Source organism: Nomascus leucogenys, chromosome 10 (assembly GCF_006542625.1).
Source record: "Nomascus leucogenys isolate Asia chromosome 10, Asia_NLE_v1, whole genome shotgun sequence".
NCBI lineage: Eukaryota > Metazoa > Chordata > Mammalia > Primates > Hylobatidae > Nomascus > Nomascus leucogenys.
In genome coordinates this window covers 56,520,501-56,542,699 of record NC_044390.1, presented here as the reverse complement: position 1 = coordinate 56,542,699, position 22,199 = coordinate 56,520,501, and the positions used below count along the sequence as shown (strand labels likewise).

The following is a 22,199-nucleotide window of genomic DNA, read 5'->3' as shown; positions in this document are numbered from 1 at the left end:
CAGCGAAGCTGATCGTGCTTTCTGGTTATCTAAGAGGTCATCTCCGTCAACCCTTGGGTGTCACCAAGGAGAAATCTTATACCCACCCACAGCCACTCTTGAAGCCCAAGTCTTCTGACTCCTAACTTGGGTCTCTTTTTCCCTTAAAACGAAGTCTTCTGATGTGGTTATCGCCCTAGGTGATAATATAATATTAATAATTCAACCAATTATCCCTGAATTATTGCTAACTTGTAAGTAACTATCATCAAATAATAAAATTTGTTATTAAAATTCAAAATGAGAACAATTTAGCAAGTGCTTACTCTTGTGCTGGTGAGATTCTGTTACCTTGTATAAGAACTATTATTACTCCTGTTTGTAAGGATGAATAAAGTCTCAGAGATATCAAGTGACTTGTTCAAAGGCCCCTAGTTAGTAAATGCAAAACAGATAGAGGAACTCAGGACGCCAAGGTCTTAGTTCCTAGCCACTATGCCATGCTGATCCTCAAATGAAAAATGGCAGGTCGAGCAATTTCTTGTTTCTCACTTCCCCTCCAATTTAAAAAATTCTGGCAAAATACACATAAAATTTACCATCTTAACTATTTTTAAGTGTGCAGTTCAGTGGCATTAAGAACATTCACATTGTTGTGCAACCATCACCACCACCCATCTCCAGAACTCTGCATCTTGGAAAACAGCTGGAGCCATTAAATACTAACTCCCCATTCCTCTCCACCTCCACCTCTGGCAGCCACCATTCTACTTTCCGTCTCAATGAATTGACTACTCTAGGTACCTTGGATACGTAGGATTTTTTTTTTCTTCTTTTGGAGACAGAGTTTCGGTCTTATTGCCTAGGCTGGAGTGCAATGGCGCGATCTCAGCCTACTGCAAACTCTGCCTCCTGGGTTTAAGCGATTCTCCTGCCTCAGCCTCCTGAATAGCTGGGATTACAGGTGCCCGCCACCAAGCCCGGCTAATTTTTTGTATTTTTAGTAGAGACGGGGGTTTCACCATGTCGAGCAGGCTGGCCTCAAACTCCTGACCTCAAGTGATTTGCCCGCCTCAGCCTCCCAAAGTACTGGGATTACAGGTGTGAAGGAGCGCGGCTGGTTGTTTGTTTTTATTCACAAGTTGAATATTACTACCTCTGCCTCCTGCCCCCTTTATTGTTACTATTTTTGGAAATTTACCCACAATCCTTTGAAGCCTTTTTTCTGAGATGGAGTTTTGTTCTTGTTGCGCACGCTGGAGTGCGATGGCGTGATCTCGGCTCACTGCAACCTCCACCTCCCGGGTTCAAGTGATTCTCCTGCTCCAGCCTCCCGAGTAGCCGGAATTACAGGCATGAGCCACCACGCCTGGCTAATTTTGTATTTTTAGTAGAGACGGGGTTTCTCCATATTGGTCAGGCTGGTCTCGAACTCCCGACCTCAGGTGATCCACCCACCTTGGCCTCCCAAAGTGCTGGGATTACAGGTGTGAGCCACCGTGTCCGGCCCCTTAGAAGCCTTTGACCCAGAAATCCTGTAATTTTTGACATGGTATATCAAGAATGAGGAGGTTTGTATTCAATGATCTCTGTCATTTAAGTTTTCATTCTAGAATAAAGTTCTGATGTGGATTCCCCTCTCAAACTCTGTCTAAACCTGTAGTCCCACTACTGTAGTCTCAGCTACTTGGGAGGCTGAAGCAGGAGGATGGCTTGAGCCCAGGAGGTTGAGGCTGCAGTGAGCCCAAAAATCAGGCCACTGTACTCCAGCCTGGGCGAGAGAGACCCTGTTTGAAGGAAAAAGAAAAAAAAAAAGCTACCACGTCCAGCTTGAAACATGCAGTTTGGAACATCCATATGGCATTTTGCAAATGTAGTTGGTTTAGTTTTGCTAGTTAAAATTCTGATAAAGTAGGCCTCTGAGCACCCTGGGGGTGCGCGCGTTTGTTCCAGGAAGCTGGGCACAGCCTGAGGCCCCAGACTTGGACTGGAGAATATGCTCCACCGTACTTAATCCTTTTCTCTCCCAGAAAGAAGGGGGAGCTTTGGCCAGGCATGGTGGCTCACGCCTGTAATCCCAGCACTTTGGTAGGCTGGGGTGGCCGGATGGCTTGAGGTGAGGAGTTTGAGACCAGCCTGGCTAACATGGAGAAACCTCGTCTCTACTAAAAATACAAAAGTGAGCCGAGTGTTGTGGCACACGCCTGTAATCTCAGCTACTTGGAGGCAGAGGCTGCAGTGAGCTGAGATCATGCCACTGTACTCCAGCCTGGACGACAGAGCGAGAGTCTGTCTCAAAAAAAAAAAAAAAAAAAAAGAAGGGGGAAGCTTCAAACTCACTGTTCATTGTGACCTTGAAGGAAAAAAATAAATTGTTATTTTGCTGTGTTGTTTGTTATTCTCTGCCAACCTTTTGCCAAGTACCCATAGAAGCGATAGCTACAGGGCTTCTGGGTGGGAGAAGCAGTTGTTTCCCGGCCCAGCAGATTGCATAGCAAGCAGATTAGTTTAACTGCATGTGTTTATTGTAGGTCAGTAAAAATAGAAAGGATGCTTTCACTCACATTTAACAAGCGATTTGAGAAAAGGTTTATCTACATCAAAGAGTATATTTCTGGCCGGGCGAGGTGGCTCATGCCTGTAATCCCAGCACTTTGGGAGGCTGAGACGGGTGAATCACTTGAGGTCAGGAGTTCGAGACCAACCTGGCCAACATGATGAAACCCCGTCTCTACAAAAAATAAAAAATTAGCTGGGTGTGGTGGTGCGCACCTGTAATCCCAGCTACTTGAGAGGCTGAGGAATGAGAATCACTTGAACCTGGGAGGCAGAGGTTGCAGTGAGCTGAGATCGCACCACTGCACTCCAGCCTGGGTGACAAGAGTGAGACTCTGTCTCAAAAAAAAGAAAAAAAATCTATTTCTGCTTGGGACTAAATCCATCTTCCCACCCTCAAGCAGTCTCTTGTCCACTGAGAGGTTGGCCCCTGGAGAGACCTTGGAGATTATGAGGTGCAGTTTACAATTGATAGAGGTAATGCCCAGAAGGGTGGAGGACGTGTTGACTGTCACACAACAAATTAATGTCTGGTTGAGGACTGTTATCATGGCAGTTGGGATCCCAGCAGGAGGGGAGATCGGTGGCTGTTTCCACAGTAGCCTCATATCACTGCCAAATCCCATCTGATCTGAGAGGAAAAGTTATCCACTCTGTGGCCTAATTGAGGTGAAGCCTCTCTCTAGAACAGGTCTTGGCTGAAGCCCTTTTCTTAGAATACCAGAGCAGGCCTTGGCATTGTCTTGGGGTCAGAGCTAGGTCGGTAAGCAAACTGCTTATCCTAGGATACGGTAGTTTTTTTTTTAATGTATTTTTTTATTTTATTGCTGTTTTTGCCACTGCAGATGAGACTCAAAGTAATGAGCCCAGTAGCAACTGGAAAAAACAGCTACTACATCTTGTAAATGAGCCTGTTAATTCCTGAGAAAATCAGTCTCTCTTCAGCCTCCAGCAGTCCAGGTCGCTGCCCATTTCCCGCAGCTGAGTACCCAGAGGCGAGCCTCTTGGAATCCCCATAACCCACATTTAGGATGTTTTCTTTCTTTTTTCTTTTCTTTTTTTTTTTTTAGGCAGAGTCTCACACTCTCGCCCAGACTGGAGTGCAGTGGCTCCATCTTGGCTCACTGCAAGCTCCGCCTCCCGGGTTCACGCCATTCTCCTGCCTCAGCCTCCTGAGTAGCCGGGACTACAGGCGCCCGCCACCACGCCCAGCTAACTTCTATTTTTTAGTAGAGACGGGGTTTCACCATGTTAGCCAGGATGGTCTCGATCTCCTCACCTCGTGATCCGCCTGCCTCGGCCTCCCAAAGTGCTGGGATTACAGGAGTGAGCCACCACGCCCAGCCTTTTTTTTTTTTTTTTTTTTTTTTTTTTTGGTGAGGGAGTCTTGCTCTGTCACCCAGGCTGGAGTGCAGTGATGCGATCTCACCTCACTGCAGCCTCCACCTCCCCGGTTCAAGCTATTTTCCTGCCTCAGCCACCCAAGTAGCTATTACAGGTGGGTGCCACCACGCCTGGCTAATTTTTGTAGTTTTAGTAGAGATGGGGTTTCACCATGTTAGTCCAGGCTGGTCTCGAACTCCTGGGCTCAAGCGATCCTCCTGCCTTGGCATCCCAAAGTGCTGGGATTATAGGTGTGAGCCACCGCGCCTTGCCCAGGGGTGAGTCTTATTAGCACCTGATCAGATGGGGACCAGTGTTCTACTTTACAGATGATGGAACTGAAGCTCAGAGAGGTAAACTAAGCTGGTCAAGGTCACAGAGCCTGGAAGCCAGGGAGCTGAACCTGGGTTTGTCTGACTCCAGTTTTGTCCACACTGATGGCTTCTCTGCCGATGCTGCCCTAGGACAGCTGGTGGCTGTCCTGCTATGTTCTGAGGACACAGCATCCCTGAAGGGAGGGCGAGGTGCTGCGGGTCAGTGTGGACTGCTGGGAGAGGGTCTTTCTCTGCCCTAAAATCGGATGGGCTACCCCTTGCAGTAAGGGCAGGATTGAGAGTGATGAGCCTTGGCTGGGTGCAGTGGTTCATGCCTGTAATCCCAGCATGTTGGGAGGCCGAGGCAGGAGGATCACCTGAGGTCAGGAGTTTGAGACTAGCCTGGCCAACATGGCGAAACCCCCTCTCCACTAAAAATATAAAAATTGGCCGGGTGCTGTGGCTCACGCCTGTAATCCCAGCCCTTTGGGAGGCTGAGGCGGGCGAATCACGAGGTCAGGAGATCGAGACCATCCTGGCTAACATGGTGAAACCCCGTCTCTAGTAAAAAATAGAAGAAGTTAGTTGGGCGTGGTGGCGGGCGCCTGTAGTCCCAGCTACTCGGGAGGCTGAGGCAGGAGAATGGCGTGAACCCAGGAGGTGGAGCTTGCAGTGAGCCAAGATCGCGCCACTGCACTCCAGCCTGGGCGACAGAGTGAGACTCCATCTCAAAAAAAAAAAAAGAAAAAAAATATTTATATATATATATATATATATATAAAAATTAGCCAGGCATCATGGTGCGCTCCTGTAATCCCAGATACTTGAGAGACTGAGGCAGGAGAATTCGTTTGAACCTGGGAGGCAGAGGTTGCAATGAGCTGAGATCACACCACTGCATTCCAGTCCTGGACAACACAGTGAGACTCTGTCTCAAAAAAAAAAAAAAAAAAAGGGAAAGTGGCGAGCCTTGAGCTGTGGTGAGCTATAAAGACCTTTCCTATGTTAGCCTGACTCAGGCCAAGATCCTGAGGGGGTTGGAGGGGATCTTAGGCTTTTCAGATTTTCCTGCAGGCTTCTTGCTTTGAGCAGATGGTGACTCACTGGGCAGCTTCTCCTGGTGGAATCCCTTCTGTCCCCCTGGCTGTAGCTTTGTACTTAGGCCATTTCTTTGCTGTAGGCACTCAGAATCTCAGAGCCCCAGGCTTGAGAGAATTTTTCTGGTTTAACTTCTGTAGAGTGACAGATGAGGGACCTGAGAGAAGAAGGCCTTTTCCAGGGCTGCAGGCCAGTTCCCCTTTGGGTTGGACAGTATTGATTGATACTCTTCCTGGGAAGGTGGCAATGCTTGCGGGCTTTGGATCAGTGCTGGGCTCATATGCTTAACTGCCACTGACAAGATTTGGAGCCCACGGGCAAGTTCTTTAGCCTCTCAAGCTAGTTTTTTTTTTTTTTTTTTTTTTGTGAGACAGAGTCCCCCTCTGTTGCCCAGGCTGGAGTGCAGTGGTGCCATCTAGGCTCACTGCAACCTCTGCCTCCTGGGTTCAAGCGATTCTCCTGCCTCAGCCTCCTGAGTACCTGGGATTACAGGCGCCCACTACCACGCCCGGCTAATTTTTGTATTTTTAGTAGAGATGAGGTTTCACCATATTGGCCAGGCTGGTTTCGAACTCCTGACCTTAAGTGATCCTCCTGCCTTGGCCTCCCAAAGTGTTGGGATTACAGGCATGAGCCACCGCGGCTGGCCTTGAGCTAGCTTTTTAATTCATAAAATGACACCTGGGTGTGCGAGACCCGGCTGACATTGGCTGGTGGTGTGCATCTTCCCAACTCTGTGTTCAGGGATATCAGACTGACATCTCTAAGTCACAGGTAGGGTATTTACACCGTGGAAAGTGGCAAACGCTACAGCTCAGGCCCCTTCCTCTCTCCTGCCCGATGTTCATATTGACCGGGATAATTGTCCCTGCCTCCCAGGGTTATCGTTTCAAGGTGTTCTTGGTCTGGTGAGCATTGTATGAGCAGATACATGCCTGGAAAGCCTCAGCTTGGTGCAGCACCTTGCAGTAGCTAACGCTTGACAAGCAGTGCGGCCCTGCTCACCTCTGGACACAGTGGGGCAGATGTGAGGAGGCGGGGCCGAGGAGGGGGCGGGGCCGAGGAGGAGGAGGAGGAGGTGGGGCTTCAGGAAGGGGAGGGGTGCCTGGGAGGGGGAGGCGGGTCCCAAGGAGTAGGGGGCAGAACTGAGCAGGAAAAGGCGTGTCCTGAGGAGGAGGAGGCAGGGCCGAGGTGGAAGAGGCAGGTCCGGAGGAGGAGGGGGCAAGGCTGAGATGGAGGAAGCGATCTCTGAGGATGAGGAGGTAGGGCTGAGAACGAAGAGGCGGGGCCGGGGGGAAGGCGAGGCCGAGGAGGAGGAGGTGGGGCTCAGGAGGAGGAAGCGGGACAAGAAGGAAGAGGCGGGGCCGGGATGTGGGAGGCGGGGCCGGGATGTGGGAGGTGGGGCCGGGATGTGGGAGGCGGGGCCTGGATGTGGGAGGCGGGGCCTGGATGTGGGAGGCGGGGCCAGGGAGGGGGAGGCGGGGCCAGGGAGGGGGAGGCGAGGCTAAGGAGGAGGAGGAGGTGGGGGTCGGGGAGAGGAGGCGGGGCAAGGAGGAAGCGGCGGGCCTGGTTGGGGGAGGCGGGGCCGAGTAGCAAGAAAGTGGGACCGGATGAGTGGTGGGCTTTGGTGTGTGCCAGGTGGAGTAGCTACTTCAGCTGCACCCAGGTGGATTTAGAGGCTCCACCAGCTGGGCCCAGCAAAGCCCTCTCGACTAACTGGTTCCTGAGGAGAACAGAGGAGGGTTGACAGCCTTGAGTGAGGGCGGTGCTTGGAAAGGCCTTGCGACTCTTGAGAAGGTGGTTGGGTTTGGTCGGGAATCCTGCACTTTGATTGACAAGCCTGGCTGCGTGAGAAAGGTCAGAGACCTTGAGCTAGTTGGTCAGGTTCAGGCTGGGTCTTAACACCCTCTTGCTGATATTGACAGTGGCTGCTGAGAATGTTTTAATACCTGGGACATTTCCCGCAGCAGCCAGAAGATAGTAATCATCCTAGTAAATTACGGTGAATATAGTGCTTAATTCTAAGTGTTTTTTTTTTTTTCTTTTTTTTGAGACGATGTCTCGCTCTTATCCCCTAGACTGGAGTGCAATGGCGTGATCTCGGCTCACTGCAACCTCCGCCTCCCGGGTTCAGGCGATTCTCCTGCCTCAGTCTCCCGAGTAGCTGGGATTACAGGCGCCCACCACCACACCCGGCTAGTTTTTGTATTTTTAGTAGACACGGGGTTTCACCATGTTGGCCAGGCTGGTCTGAAACTCCTGACCTCAGGTGATCCGCCCAGTTTAGCCTCCCAGAGTGTTGGGATTACAGGCATGAGCCACTGCGCCTGGCAGTGTAAGTGCTTCTTATCTAGTAACATATCTGAATCTCATACTAAACATAAGAAATAGATGCTGTTCTTATCTCTCTCTCTCTTTTTTTTTTTTTTTTTTTTTTTTTTTTTTTTTGAGAAGGAGTCTTGCTCTGTCGCCCAGGCTGGATGGAGTGCAGTGGTGCGATCTTGGCTCACTGCAAGCGCCGCCTCTCGCTCTGTCACCCAGGCTGGAGTGCAGTGGCTCCATCTCGGCTCACTGCAGTCTCCGCCTCCCAGGTTCAAGCGATTCTCCTGCCTCAGCCTCCCGAGTAGCTGGGATTACAAGCACCCGCCACCACACCTGGCTAATTTTTTTTTGAGACAGAGTCTCACTCTGTTGCCCAGGCTGGCGTGCAGTGGCGCGATCTCGGCTCACTGCAAGCTCTGCCTCCTGGGTTCACACCATTCTCCTGCCTCAGCCTCCTGAGTAGCTGGGACTATAGGCGCCTGCCACCACGCCCGGCTAATTTTTTTTTTTTTTTTGTATTTCTAGTAGAGATGAGGTTTCACCATATTAGCCAGGATGGTCTTGATCTCCTGACCTCGTGATCCATCCTCCTCGGCCTCCCAAAGTACTGGGATTACAGGCGTGAGCCACCGCACCTGGCCGCAAGTCACATTTTGAGATGATCAGTTCTTTCCTTCGTGGGAAGACCCTTGGGGAAGTCACAACACATTCAGAGCCCACTTTTTAACCTGTTGTGACAAAGAATCATCCCAGGAAGTGGAGGCTGGAAGACAGTCTGGCCACCAGGTGCCTGTCACAGCTGCCTCACCTAGGAGCACACTGCTTGTGTTTCTGCTCCCTCCTGGCTGTCTGTCCCCCACCCAGCCACAGGCAGAAGGCCTTTTTGCCTGTAAGTGGGAGGATCTTAGTGTGCCATGGCTCAGAACCCTCCCTCAGAGGCTTCTTGTCATCTGTTGTCTGCTTTCCTCACTTGTCACTACGCTACTGTCTTTCATCTCTGCAGATACCCAAAGCCACGTTCCTGCCCTGAGCACCTGCTATTCCCTCGGCCCCGGATGCCCTTCCCTCTGCTTTTCTCATGCCTGGCCCTTGTTGTTAGTGAGCGCTCAGCTTCCATGTCCCCCAGAGAGACCTTCCTTGGCCATCCAATCTAGAGTCCAACCCCTTGCCTGTCACCTCGGCACCCCACTCATCTCCTTTGCAGCCCATCTGGGCTTGGGTTGTGTTTCTTTCTTTTTTTTTTTTTTTTTTTTTTTTTCTGAGATGGAGTCCTGCCCTGTGGCCCAGGCTGGAGTGCAGTGGTGGGATATCAGCTCACTGCAACCTCCATCTCCTGGGTTCAAGTGATTCTCCTGCCTCAGCCTCCTGAGTAGCTGGGACTACAGGTGCCCACCACCATGCCTGGCTAAGTTTTGTATTTTTATTTATTTATTTAAAAATATATTTTTTTGAGGCAGAGTCTTGCTCTGTCGCCTAGACTAGAGTGCAGTGGTGCAATCTTGGCTTTCTGCAACCTCCCCCTCTGGGGTTCAAGCATTCTCCTGCCTCAGCCTCCTGAGTAGCTGGGATTACTGCTGCCCACCACCATACCACCATACCCCACTAATTTTTGTATTTTTAGTACAGACAGCGTTTCACTGTGTTGGCCAGGCTGGTCTTGAACTCCTGACCACAAGTGATCACCTGCTTTGGCTTCCCAAAGTGTGGGGATTACAGGCATGAGCCATCATGCCTGGCCATAATTTTTTTTTTTTTTTTTTTTTTGAGACAGAGTCTTGCTCTGTCTCCCAGGCTGGAGTGCAGTGGCGCAATCTCGGCTCACTGCAAGCTCGGCCTCCCGGGTTCACGCCATTCTCCTGCCTCAGCCTCTCCGAGTAGCTGGGACTACAGGCGCCCGCCACCACGCCCGGCTAATTTTTTGTATTTTTTAGTAGAGACGGGGTTTCGCTGTGGTCTCGATCTCCTGACCTCATGATCCGCCCGCCTCGGCCTCCCAAAGTGCTGGGATTACAAGCGTGAGCCACCGTGCCTGGCCTGCCTGGCCATAATTTTTGTATTTTTAGTAGAGGCAAGGTTTCACCATGTTGGCCAGGATGGCCTCAAACTCTTGATCTTAAGTGATCTGCCTGCCTCGGCCTCCCAAGTAGCTGGGACTGCAGGTGTGTACCACTATGTCTGGCTGCTTTTTTTTTTGTTTGTTTGTTTGTTTGACTTGGAGTTTTGCTCTTGCCCAGGCTGGAGTGCAGTAGAGTGATCTCGATTCACTGCAACTTCAGCCTTCTGGTTTCAAACCATTCTTTTGCCTCAGGCTCCCGAGTAACTGGGACTACAGGCCACACGCAGCTAATTTTGGTATTTTTAGTAGAGACAGGGTTTCACCATGTGGGCCAGGCTGATCTCGAACTCCTGAGCTCAAGTGATCTGCCCACCTCGGCCTCCCGAAGTGCTGTGATTACAGGTGTGAACCACTGTTCCCGGCCAGTGCCTGGCTAATTTTTAAAGGATTTTTCTTGGTAGAGACACAGTCTCACCATGTTGCCCAGGCTGTTCTTGAACTCCTTGGCTCAAGTGATCTCCTGCCTCAGCCTCCCAAAGCTCTGGGATTCTAGGTGTATGCCACCGTGCCTGGCTGGCAACCGGCTTCTTCTGGCCTCTTGGCCACAAGCCCTGGGTCCATCCTGCCAGTGGCTGTCCTGTTCCCCATCATCTCAACCCTCCTGGCACAGTGGCCCTTCTGAGATGGAAGCTGCCAAGACAACACTGGGGCCTTCCCCTCACCACACAGGTTGTGGGCAGGTCCTGCTGGTCCAGGCCTTTTCCTGTCATGGGGCCCTGACTCTGTTTTCCAGTCCATCACTTATTCATTAGTTCATTTGTTCCAACATGTTTTTTCCCTCTTATCAATGCTAAGAATCCTAGGATGAACAAACCGCATTCTCTGCCCTCAAGATCTTTTCATTTAAGCCAAGGCCTGAAGGTCGAGGTCTTTGGGGCCAGGGAGGAGAATGGTGTTCTAGGCAGAGGGAACCAAGTGGTGTGTGCAGAGGCACGGAGCCCAGAGTTTGCAGATGTCCTACGTTGAGGGATGAGGCTGACAGGGCACGGCTTTGTAGCTACCCAGAGAGACCTGTGGACTTCTTTTCATTTTTTTTTTTTTTGAGATGGAGTTTCACTCTTGTCACCAAGGCTGGAGTGCAATGGCATAATCTTGGGTCACTGCAACTTCCGCCTCCTGGGTTCAAGCGATTCTCCTGCCTCAGCCTCCCGATTAGCTGAGATTACCAGTTAACGCGCCACCATGCCTGGCTTATTTTTTGTATGTGTAGTAGAGACCGGGTTTCACATGTTGGCCAGGCTGGTTTCGAACTCCTGACCTCAAGTGATCCACCTACCTCAGCCTTCCAAAGTGCTGGGATTACAGGCGCGAGCCACTGTGCCCTGCCTCATTTTGATGGCAATGAAAGTCCCTTTTCTGTTTTATTCAATTACCTATGAATTATTGTTTTTAGTGGAGATGGGGTCTTGTTATATTGCCCAGGCTGGTCTCCGACTCTTGGGCTCAAGTGATCCTCCTGCCTTGACCTCCCAAAGTGCAGGGATTACAGGTGTGAGACACCATGCCTGACCACATTCTACTGATTTTACCTAAAAGATTCCCTATTGGAGGGCAGTTCATTTTTAAGTCCTCAGGGGGCCCTCATGCCATAGTGTTTTTTTTTTTTTTTTTTCTGAGATGGAGTTTCGCTTTTGTGGCCCAGTCTGGAGTGCAGTGGTGCAATCTTGGCTCACTACAACCTCTGCCTCCCGGGTTCAATCGATTCTCCTGCCTCAGCCTCCCGAGTAGCTGGGATTACAGGCGTCCACCACCACCCCCGGCTAATTTTTTTATTTTTAGTAGAAACGGTGTTTCGCTATATTGGCTAGGGTGGTCTTGAACTCCTGACCTCAGGTGATCCACCCGCTTTGGCCTCCCAAAGTGTTGGGATTACAGGTGTTGAGGCACTGCACCTGCCCACCATGGTGTTTGTAATAAAAATGCACAGAGCACTTGTTCCTTATTCTGAGAAGTGTACCGTGGATTGTGTGTGGGGCTTACTGGGAGCAGAGCGACTCACCCCAGTTACATGGTTAGCTGGATGTGGGTCATGAGTGTTTCCCAGCCCTGCAAGGTGTAAAGGCCCTTTCTGTGGCCCTGTAGCTGTGTCACACTGACAGGCTGGCATGGCCCTGCCTCTGTCCCTGCTCGAACCAGGCTCTTATGTAAGCAGAGCCCACCAGCCATTCACAGACTGCCTGAGAGAATGCAGGGCTTTGTGCGGTCTCCTGGGTCCTTCCAAATTCTTTTTTTTTTTTTTTTTTTCCATTTGAAAGTGAACAGGGATCACTGGCCAGAGCGTGGAATCTGGGCTTGTCCTTAGGGTGGGGTGCCAAGTTGGGGGTGGGGGTGGGAAGTTAACACAAGCCCTGGAGCTTCAGGAACCATCTGGAAACAGGCTGAAGTCAAGGAGCTGAGCCTCCAGGCTCCTTGTGGGGAGAAGCTGTTCCCCCAACACCTCAAATGTCTAACTCAGGAGGTGGGCAGATGGGTGGAGCTGCTGAATGAATGTTTCTCAGGAGCTGGGTGGGGTTGGAGGATTGCAGAGGGTGGGGTGGGGGTGTGTGTGCAGATACTGGAATTCCTGAGGAGACATGTATAGTTGGAAACAGTGTATTGCCTGTATACTACTTGTTTCAGAGAATAGTTTTTTTTTTTTTTTTTTTTTTTTTTTGAGACGGAGTCTTTCTCTGTCCCCCAGGCTGGAGTGCGGTGGCGCGATCTCGGCTCACCGCAACCTCCACCTCCTGGGTTCACGCCATTCTCCTGCCTCAGCCTCCCGAGTAGCTGGGACCACAGGCGCCAGCCAACACGCCTGGCTAATTTTTTTTGTATTTTTTAGTAGAGACGGGGTTTCACCGTGTTAGCCAGGATGGTCTCGATCTCCTGACCTCATGATCCACCCGCCTCGGCCTCCCAAAGTGCTGGGATTACAGGCTTGAGCCACCGCGCCCGGCCTTTTTTTTTTTTTTTTTTTAAATTTAGACGGAGTCTCCGTTTGTTGCCCAGGCTGGAGTGCAATGGTGTGATCGCAGCTCATTGCAACCTCTGCCTCCCGGGTTCAAGCAATTCTCCTGCCTCAGTCTCCTGAGTAGCTGGGATTACAGGCATGCACCACACCACACCTGGCTAATTTTTGTATTTTTAGTAAAGACGGGTTCACCATGTTGGCCAGGCAGGTCTTGAACTCCTGACCTCAAATGATCCTCCCGCCTCAGCCTCCCAAAGTGCTAGGATTACAGGCGTGAGCCAACGCGCCGGGCCCAGAGAATAGTTTAACAAAATCTCCCAGCCAGGGGTGGGGGATCCACAGAGGACAGAGCTGGAGAATCCCTATCCAAATACTGGTCTGAATGTGACAAAATACCTCTGAGAAGCCTCTGCCCCTGACTCACCCAGGCCATACTTATCACCTTGTCACCGTTCATGTTTGAGTTCTCCACACAGCACTTGGCACCTTCTGATAAGGCATGTTTGTGTAAGTCCCTGGCTCTCCCCTGTAACCCCTGGCCCTGGGGAGGGTCTCTGGATACTTGTGGAACGAGTATGTGTATGTTTGATAGAGGCCACTGTCTTACGGAGCACACAGGACAGGCTCAGGCGTTCAGCCGCATAATTGATGCCTGCCCTCAAAAATCACTGTAACTGATGAGGACGAGGATGCTTGCGTGATCTTGGGGTGTGCGGCCATTCTATGGGACTGGCAGGTCTGGCTTTGAGTGTGGGTCTTGAGCTTATAGCATATCCTTGATGACAGTAGTGGAGGGTTCTGCTCTTCCATGAACCGGGCTCATCTTTTACTGCTGTGGTGTTTGGCCATTCTTTTTTTTTCTTTTTTTGAGACAGGGTCTTGCTCTGTCGCCCATGCTGGAGTGCAGTGGCATGATCATGGCTCCCTGCAACTCCGACTCCTGGGTTCAAGGGATTCTTGTACCCCAGCCTCCCAAGTAGCTGAGACCACAGGTGCATGCCACCATGCCCGGCTAATTTAAAATTTTTCTGTAGAGACAGGGTCTTGCTATGTTGCCCAGGCTGGTCTTGAACTCATGGGCTCCAATGATCCTCCTGCCTCTGTTTCCCAAAGTGCTGGGATTACAGACAAGAGCCACCACGCCCAGCAGTCGGCTTGTTTTGAACCATTGACACCTCAGAATCTAGGAACTACGGTGTCCTTTTCACTCCTTCCCTCCTCTATTCCCTCCCTGGTCCAAGCACCTGAGTCTCTCCCCTGGGTTGCTTCCAAGTCTCTCACTGCTGTCTCTGAAGCCACATTTGCTCCCTTACTGTTCCTCTGTCCCCAGCAGCGAGATTGTTCTTCAAGAAACCAAAGCAGCCTGTGGCACTCCAGCAATTCCTCATTGCTCAAGGGTAAAACCTAAAGCACTTGTCTTGGCTCCGCTCCAGCCTGCTGCTTAGCTGCTCCCCCTAAAATTTACTCTGTTCCAGCCTCCGGGTGTCACCTGCTTCCCCAAAACTCTGTGCTACCCCAGGGCCTTTGCATTCCCCGCTAGGGAGCCTCATGCTGGCCCTCTGCTGAAATCCCATTTCCTCAGCAGGGCCTTCCCGGGCATACCCACTGTGGCCCTCTTGGCCCTCTGCCCCACTGTCTCCCCTCCACAGCGCCTGGTACATGGTGACCCTGTATTATGTAATAGGTGCTTTGTTCATGTCCTCTTGAGCACCAGCAAGTCTGGGGGTTGGTGGGGATGGCTTTTCTCAGTCGTGCACACTGTCATATCCCAGCCCCTGGATCGCTGCCCGCACGCTCTTGTCACACGTAGACCCGCCTGACTGCCCTTCATCACCGAGCCCAGCAGCTGGCACAGGCAGGCCTGGTGCAGCAAGGGGCACAGTCCGTGTTGGTTGTGTGCGTGGTGACTGCAAACTGCACAGTTAGCAGCAAAGGTTTTTGGGAGTGACAGATACCCCTGCACACGGTTGAGCCCTTTGTAGGTCTCCGTGTGACAAGTACATCCCTGCTGTGCTTGGGAAAGGGCTGCCGCTTGGAAAAGGGCTGTGTGGGTTCCCCGGCTTCTTCCTGCTGTCCCCGAGGAACATCGGAAATGGGTCACAACGCAGCAGGTAACTGCAGCCTCCCTCAGGCAGAGCTGAGTGGCTCAGTATTCCATCCAAGGCTTGATCAGAGCTCCTCTGGGCCACATAGAGCCCCCAGGACATGGCTGGACTAGGAGTTGGGACCCTGATCTCCTTTCCTGGCCGGGTCACGCCTGCCATACCACTGACTCTTGGGGGACCTGCCTGGAAGGTGAGGAAGTGATCCATGCTAGCTCGTCCCTGGGGACCGAGTCCTGCTGCACCTGGGGTGGTCACAAATCTGCCTTCAGAAAAATCGTGGGGGCGGGGCTAGGGGGCTACTCAGCTGGGAAATCATTGCAGACATTTCCGATCATAGATCACTGAAAGTTTTTGGGCATCTAACTCAGAAGGAATTCTAGATTTGGGATTTTTTTTTTTTTTTTTGCTCTAAGAAAGCTCCACCCTAGGCCAGGTGCAGTGGCTCACACCTGTAATTTCAGCACTTTGGAAGGCCGAGGCGGGTGGATCACTTTAGGTCAGGAGTTCAAGACCAGCCTGGTCAACATGCTGAAACCCCTCTTCTACTAAAAATACAAAAATTAGCCAGGTGCAGTGGCACGTGTCTGTAGTCCTGGCTACTTGGGAGGCTGAGGCAGGAGAATTGCTCGAACCCGGGAGGCAGAGGTTGTAGTGAGCAACCTCCTGCAGAAATTTTCTTTTTATTTATTTATTTATTACAGAAACAGGGCTCTCACTATCTTGGCCTGGCTGCATGCACTACCATGTCTAGCCTAGATTTTTCTTTCTATGCTTAGAACCTTTGGTCACTGAAATATTTCTTAAACATTAAGTTTCTTTTCTATTTTCTTTTTTTTAAGACGGAGTCTTGCTCTGTTGCCCTGGCTGGAGTGCAGTGTCGCGATCTTGGCTTGCTGCAACCTCCACCTCTGAGAGCGGGTTCAAGCCATTCTCCCACTTTAGCCTCCCAGGTAGTAGCTGGTGCACGCCACTATGCCCAGCTAACTTTAATATTTTTAGTAGAAACAGGGTTTCACTATGTTGGCCAGGCTGGTCTCAAACTCCTGACCTCAAGTGATCTGCCCACCTTGGCCTCCCAAAGTGCTGGGATACAGGCATGAGCCACTGCATACAGCCTAAAAATTAAATTTCAGTTTGATCAATATGATAGGGTAATCAGTGCTGACTTTCAGTCATAAACATGTAGTAGAATAAGATCCTATGAGGAGGGGAACAGAAACCAACTTCAAAGCAAAATGAGAGCAAATGTTAAAGAGCTTATTCATAGCCTCTTATTTTTTTTTAAAGGGATAATGGTAGGTTTCAAATTACTAAAGCATTTAGACTCTAGATAGATTTAACAGAGCCCTGTAAATGTTTATGTAAAATTTTTAATACCGACAGTAGGCCAGAAATGACATCTTTTGCAACTCTTAAAGGTTAGGTAAAAAATACTAGATGTCACCTTAGAAATGTTGGGGGTGTGTATAACATTTGCAAAATTATTTTAGGAGCAAAAAGTTTTCAGAGCACTGAGTTTGCACACTCAGATATTTCTTTCTGATTCAGGGTGGAGGGTGGTGGCAGCTGGTGCCTGTCAATGAACTGGATCTCTCCATGTGGATTTTCATTTTATTTTATTTATTTTATTTATTTATTTATTTAGAGACAGAGTCTCGCTCTTTTCGCCCAGGCTGGAGTGCAGTGGCGTGATCTCGACTCACTGCAAGCTCTGCCTCCCGGGTTCACGCCATTCTCCTGCCTCAGCCTCCCAAGTAGCTGGGACTACAGGCGCCCGCCACCACGCCCGGCTAATTTTTTGTATTTTTAGTAGAGACGGGGTTTCACCGTGTTAGCCAGGATGGTCTCGATCTCCTGACCTCGTGATCCACCTGCCTCGGCCTCCCAAAGTGCTGGGATTACAAGTGTGAGCCACCGTACCTGGCCTGTTTTGTTTTGTTTTATGTTTTTTTTTTTTTTTTTTTTTTCTTTTTGAGATGGCGCCCAGGCTGGAGTGCAGTGGCGCGATCTCGGCTGACTGCAAGCTCCGCCTCCCAGGTTCATGCCATTCTCCTGCCTCAGCCTCTCCGAGTAGCTGGGACTACAGGCGCCTGCCACCACGCCTGGCTAATTTTTTTGTATTTTTAGTAGAGACGGGGTTTCACTGTGGTCTCGATCTCCTGACCTCGTGATCCGCCCGCCTCGGGCTCCCAAAGTGCTGGGATTACAAGCGTGAGCCACCGCGCCCGGCCTTGTTTTATGTTTTTTGAGACAGAGTCACAGTCTGTTGCCCAGGCTGGAGTGCAGTGGCATGAACTCTGCTCACTGCAACCTCTGCCTCCCAAGTTCAAGTGATTCTTGTGCCTCAGTCTCTAGAGTAGCTGGGACTACAGGCGTGTGCCACCACACCCGGCTAATTTTCTGTATTTTCAGTTGAGATGAGTTTTCACCATGTTAGCTAGGATGGTCTCAAACTCCTGACCTCTGGTAATCCACCTGCTTTGGCCTCCCAAAGTGCTGGGATTACAGGTGTGAGCTACTGTGCCTGGCCTAATTTTTTTTTTTTTTTTTTTTGAGTCAGGGTCTCATTCTGTCACCCAGGTTGGAGTGCAATGGTGCTATTATAGTTCACTGCAGCTTGGGCCTCCTGGGCTTAAGTGATACTCCTGCCTTAGCCTCCTGAGTATGCTGGGACTACAGGTGCATACCACCTACAGCCGGCTACTTTTTTTTTTTTTTTTTTTGGTAGAAATGGGGTCTTGCGATGTTGCCCAGGTTGGTCTTAGGTCTTGGGTCTTGGACTTTGGGCCTCGAGGGATCCTCCTGCCTTGGCCTCCCAATCATGTGGATGTTTAATGGGCATATGGGCATTTCTTTTTTTTTTTTTTTTGAGATGGAGTCTCGCTCTGTCGCCCAGGCTGGAGTGCAGTGGCATGATCTCAGTTCACTGCAACCTCTGCCCCTGGGTTCAAGTGATTTTTCTGCCTCAGCCTCCCAAGTAGTTGGGACTACAGGTGCCTGTCAATACGCCCGGCTAATTTTTTGTATTTTTAGTAGAGATGAGGTTTCACTGTGTTAGCCAGGATGGTCTCGATCTCCTGACCTCATGATCCGCCCCCTCTTGGCCTCCCAAAGTGCTGGGATTACCAGTGTGAGCCACCATGCCTGGCCCTAATGGGCATTTCAAACTTTACATGTCCAAAATGGAGCTTCTGATTTTTCCCCTTGAACCTGCATTTCCCCACCCCGTTGGTGGCAGTTCCGGCCTGTTTGTTACCCAGGCCCTAAGCTGTTTGACTCTGCTCTTTCTCTCATGCCTCATGTCCAAATGTCAGCACATCCCTTAGCTCAGCATTCTAGAATTTAACCACTTCTCATCAGCCTCACTGCTGTTACCAGGCCTAAGCCAGGGGTTGGCAAACTTAATCCAGCTAGTAAAGATCTTAGGCTTTGCCTAAAGGTCTCCGTAGCACAACTTGTCTCTGTCGTCTCTTGTTTTTCTTTTAGAAACGGAGTTTTGCACTGTCGCCCAGGCTGGAGTGCAGTGGTGCGATCTCGGCTCACTACACCCTCCGCTTCCCGGGTTCAAGCAATTCTCCTGTCTCAGCCTCCTAAGTAGCTGGGATTACAGGCACGTATCACCACGTCTGGCTAATTTTTGTATTTTGGTAGAGACAGGGGTTCACCATGTTGGCCAGGCTGGTCTCGAACTCCTGATTTCAAGTGATCTGCTCACCTTGGCCTCCCAAAGTGCTGGGATTACAGGCGTGAGCCACCACATCCAATCATCTCAGACGTCTTAGCAGCAGTGATACTACTACAGTGGCAGCCACAGACATCATCCAGTGAGCGTGGCGTGTTCAATACAACTCTATTTATGGACACTGAAATTTGAATTTAATTTTCACATATCATGAAATAGGTTTCTTTGATTTTCTTTTTTCCATCCGCTTAAAAATGTAAAAACCTCATGTATTTTTTAAAAGATAAAAGTTAAAGCCGTTTTTAGTTGGTTCAAAAGCCGGCAGTAGACCAGAGTCGCCCTATTGGCTGTAATTTGCTGACCCCTTTGTCTAAGCCATCATTACCTTCACAGAATTATTTCCACAACCTTTAATTGGACTTTTTTTTTTTTTTTTTTTGAGATGGAGTCTCACTCTGTCGCCAGGCTGGGGTGCAGTGATGCGATCTCGGCTCACTGCAACCTCTGCCTCCCGGGTTCAAGCAGTTCTCCTGCTTCAGCCTCCCAAGTAGCTGGGACTACAGGCGTGTGCCACCACGCCCAGCTAACTTTTATATTTTTCATAGAGATGGGGTTTCACCATATTGGCCAGGGTTTCACCATATTGACCAGGCTGGTCTTGAACTCCTGACCTTGTGATCTGCCCTCCTCAGCCCCCTAACCTGGCTAAGTTTTTAAAAGTTTTTGTAGAGATAAGGGTCTTGCTATGTTGCCCAGCCTGGCCTCAAACTCTTGGGCTCAGGCGATCCTCCTGCCCTGGCCTCCCGAAGTGCTGGGATTATGGGCATGAGCCAGTGTACCCGATCTGCACTCAGCTTTTGGCCTCTTTTTATTTTTTATTTTTTTGAGATGGAGTCTTGCTCTGTCACCAGGCTGGAGTGCAGTGGCATAATCCCGGCCCACTGCAACCTCTGCCTCCCGGGTTCAAGCGATTCTCCTGCCTCAGCCTCCCGAGTAGCTGGGATTACAGGCGTGCACCACTACACCCAGCTAATTTTTGTACTTTTAATAGAGACGGGGTTTCACCATGTTGGCCAGGATGGTCTTGATCTCTTGACCTTGTGATCCGCCCGCCTCGGCCTCCCCAAATGCTGGGATTACAGGCGTGAGCCACCGCACCTGGCCAGGCCTTTTTGTAAAATACTGTAGGCCAGGCACAGTGTCTCATGCCTGTAATCCCAGCACTTAGGGAGGCTGAGGCAGGCAGATCACGAGGTCAGGAGTTTGAGACTAGCCTGACCAACATGGTGAAACCCCATCTCTACTAAAAATACAAAAATTAGCTGGGCATGGTGGCATGCACCTGTAATCCCAGCTACTCAGGAGGCCGAGGCAGGAGAATCACTGGAACCCAGCAGGCGGAGGTTGCAGTGAGCCGAGATTGCGCCACTGCGCTCCAGCCTGGGCAACACAGTGAGACTCTGTCTCAAGAAAAAAACAAATAAATAAATAAACTATACACCTTCCCCCTTCAACTGCCACTCCCTGTCCCCTTTCTTTCTTCTTTCCATGTTGCCCATCACCTTTGAACATATTGCATATAACGATTTATTTCATTGTGACTCTTTCTTTGCCAAGATGTCAGTTCCATGCGAGCAAGGATTTTTATCTTTCCTTCTATAGCTGAACCCCAAAGTCCTTAACAGTGCCTGGCATGTGTCAGTGAAGAAATGAGCCTCAGTTTCCTTATCTGCAAAAGAGGATGAATACATTGTAAAGGAGATGATGCGTGTTGAGGATGAGCCTCCGTGCCTGGCTGGTTGTGAGTGGGCAGGTGGTGTTAGCTGCTGCCGCGTGTATAAGGCCGGCCACGTAGACCCCAGTCTAGGCTCTTTGGCAAGCTGAGCTCATGGGGGTGGACAAACCTGTTTGCTGGACTCGGGCAGTCGGGGGTTGGCCTGGATGAGCTCCTTCTGCTCCTCCAGTCAGTTTGTATCTGCAGGGCTCAGCCTCTGGCCACCTTCCAGCTTCCTGGTCCGACAGTGCCTTCCTGCCCTGAGTTGGACAGAGACCCAGGTGTCGTCACCGACTGCCACCCAGCCGTGGGTGCAGGGATGCAGTTCTGGACCATCCCCTGGGGGTCTGAGACCTGGGGAGTTGAGTGGTTGGCCTTTACACTGGAGCTCCTTGAGGGCTGGCCCCAGCGGCCAGGAGCGTCAGTTTTTGTTTTGTTTTTTTTTTTTTTTTGATGGAGTCTTGCTCTGTCGCACATGGCAGCAGTATAGTGGCGTGATCTCAGCTCACTGCAACCTCCACCTCCTGGGTTCATGCGATTCTCCTGTCTTAGCCTCCCGAGTAGCTGGGACTACAGGCCCGTACCACTATGCCCAGCTAATTTTTGTAGAGACAGGGTTTCAACATGTTGGCCAGGCTGGTCTCGAACTCCTCACCTCAGGTGATCTGCCAACCTCAGCCTCCCAGAGTACTGGGATTACAGGCATGAACTACCACGCCCGGCCGTTCCTTTTGCTTATAAGGATACTCCTTTCTCTTATTAAGTCCACCTTAAATTCAGGGTAATGTCATCTTAAGATCTTTATGTCTGCAAAGACACTATTTTTTTTTCTTTTTTTGATGTGGAGTCTTGCTTTGTCACCCAGGCGGGAGTGCAGTGGTGTGATCTCAGCTCACTGCAACCTCCACCTCCCAGGTTCCTGGGATTCTCCTGCCTCAGGCTCCTGAGTAGCTGGGATTACAGGCACCCACCACCACACCCAGCTAATTTTTTTGTATTTCTGGTAGAGATAGAGTTTCATCATGTTGGCCAGGCTAGTCTCGAACTCCTGACCTCAGGTGATCCACCCGCCTCGGCCTCCCAGAATATTGGGATTACAGGCGTGAGCCACCGCACCTGGCCAATTACTGTATTTTGTGTAGAGACGGAGTTTTGACATGTTGCCCAGGCTGCAGGAATTCCCTAATTCCTAAGCAGTCCCTGTGTTAGATCCTCTTGCAGGCACACCCATTTACTAGTTGGAGAAGCAGGCAAGGCAGGTCTGACACCGCCCCCTGTGGCAGTGCCTCTCAGTCAGCATTGAGGACACGCCCCTGCTTTTCTAGGCCCATTGGCTGTCTTAGCTTGTGACAGGAAAACATGCAGGAGGCATTGCCACAGCTGTAAACCCTGCCTGGGCCCCCCTGTGGTATGAGTTGCTGATAGACCTTTTGCTCTGGTACAGCCTGGCTGTGTATGAGGCTGTGGGGCAGAGGCCAACGGGCTGGGTCCCCAGGCCAGGCAGAGAGGCTCAGTCCTCAGTGTCTGCTGGAGGATCGTATCCAGTGTGGTGGGTTTTTGTTGTTGTTGTTTTTTGTTTTTGTTTTTTTTTTTTGGTTTTACCCTTTCTCTCTCTCTCTCTCTTCTTTCTTTCTTTCTTTTTCTCTCTCTCTCCCTCTCTCCCTCTCTCTCTCTCTCTCTCCCCCTCCTCCTCTCTCTCCCCCACTTTCCCCCTCTCTCTCTCTCCCCCTCTTTCTCCCTCTCTCTCCCTCTCCCTCTCTCTCTCTCCCTTTGTTTTTTTTCTTTTTGAGATGGAGTCTCCTCTGTCGCCCAGGCTGGAGTGCAGTCAGTGGTGCACTCATAGCTCACTGCAGCCTTGACCTCCTGGGCTCAAGCAGTCCACCTACCCTGGCCTCCCAAAGTGCTGAGATTACAGGCGTG

At 50.6% G+C, this 22,199-nt stretch overlaps 1 protein-coding gene across 4 annotated transcripts in view; it reads left to right on the top strand.

Moving 5' to 3' along the window:
- Positions 1-22,199, top strand: part of TECR (trans-2,3-enoyl-CoA reductase) — a 36,697-nt gene that overhangs the window by 676 nt on the left and 13,822 nt on the right. Inside the window, exon 1 of one of the 4 annotated variants that reach the window (XM_030820595.1) lies at positions 14,877-15,013. The exons of 2 other annotated variants lie outside the window; for them this stretch is intronic. In XM_030820595.1, coding sequence (XP_030676455.1) covers positions 14,924-15,013 — 90 coding nt within the window. In that variant the 5' untranslated portion in view covers positions 14,877-14,923. Of the gene's footprint in view, positions 1-14,876; positions 15,014-22,199 lie in introns of those variants that run through there. One more of the 4 variants, XM_030820597.1, reaches the window with a different exon arrangement.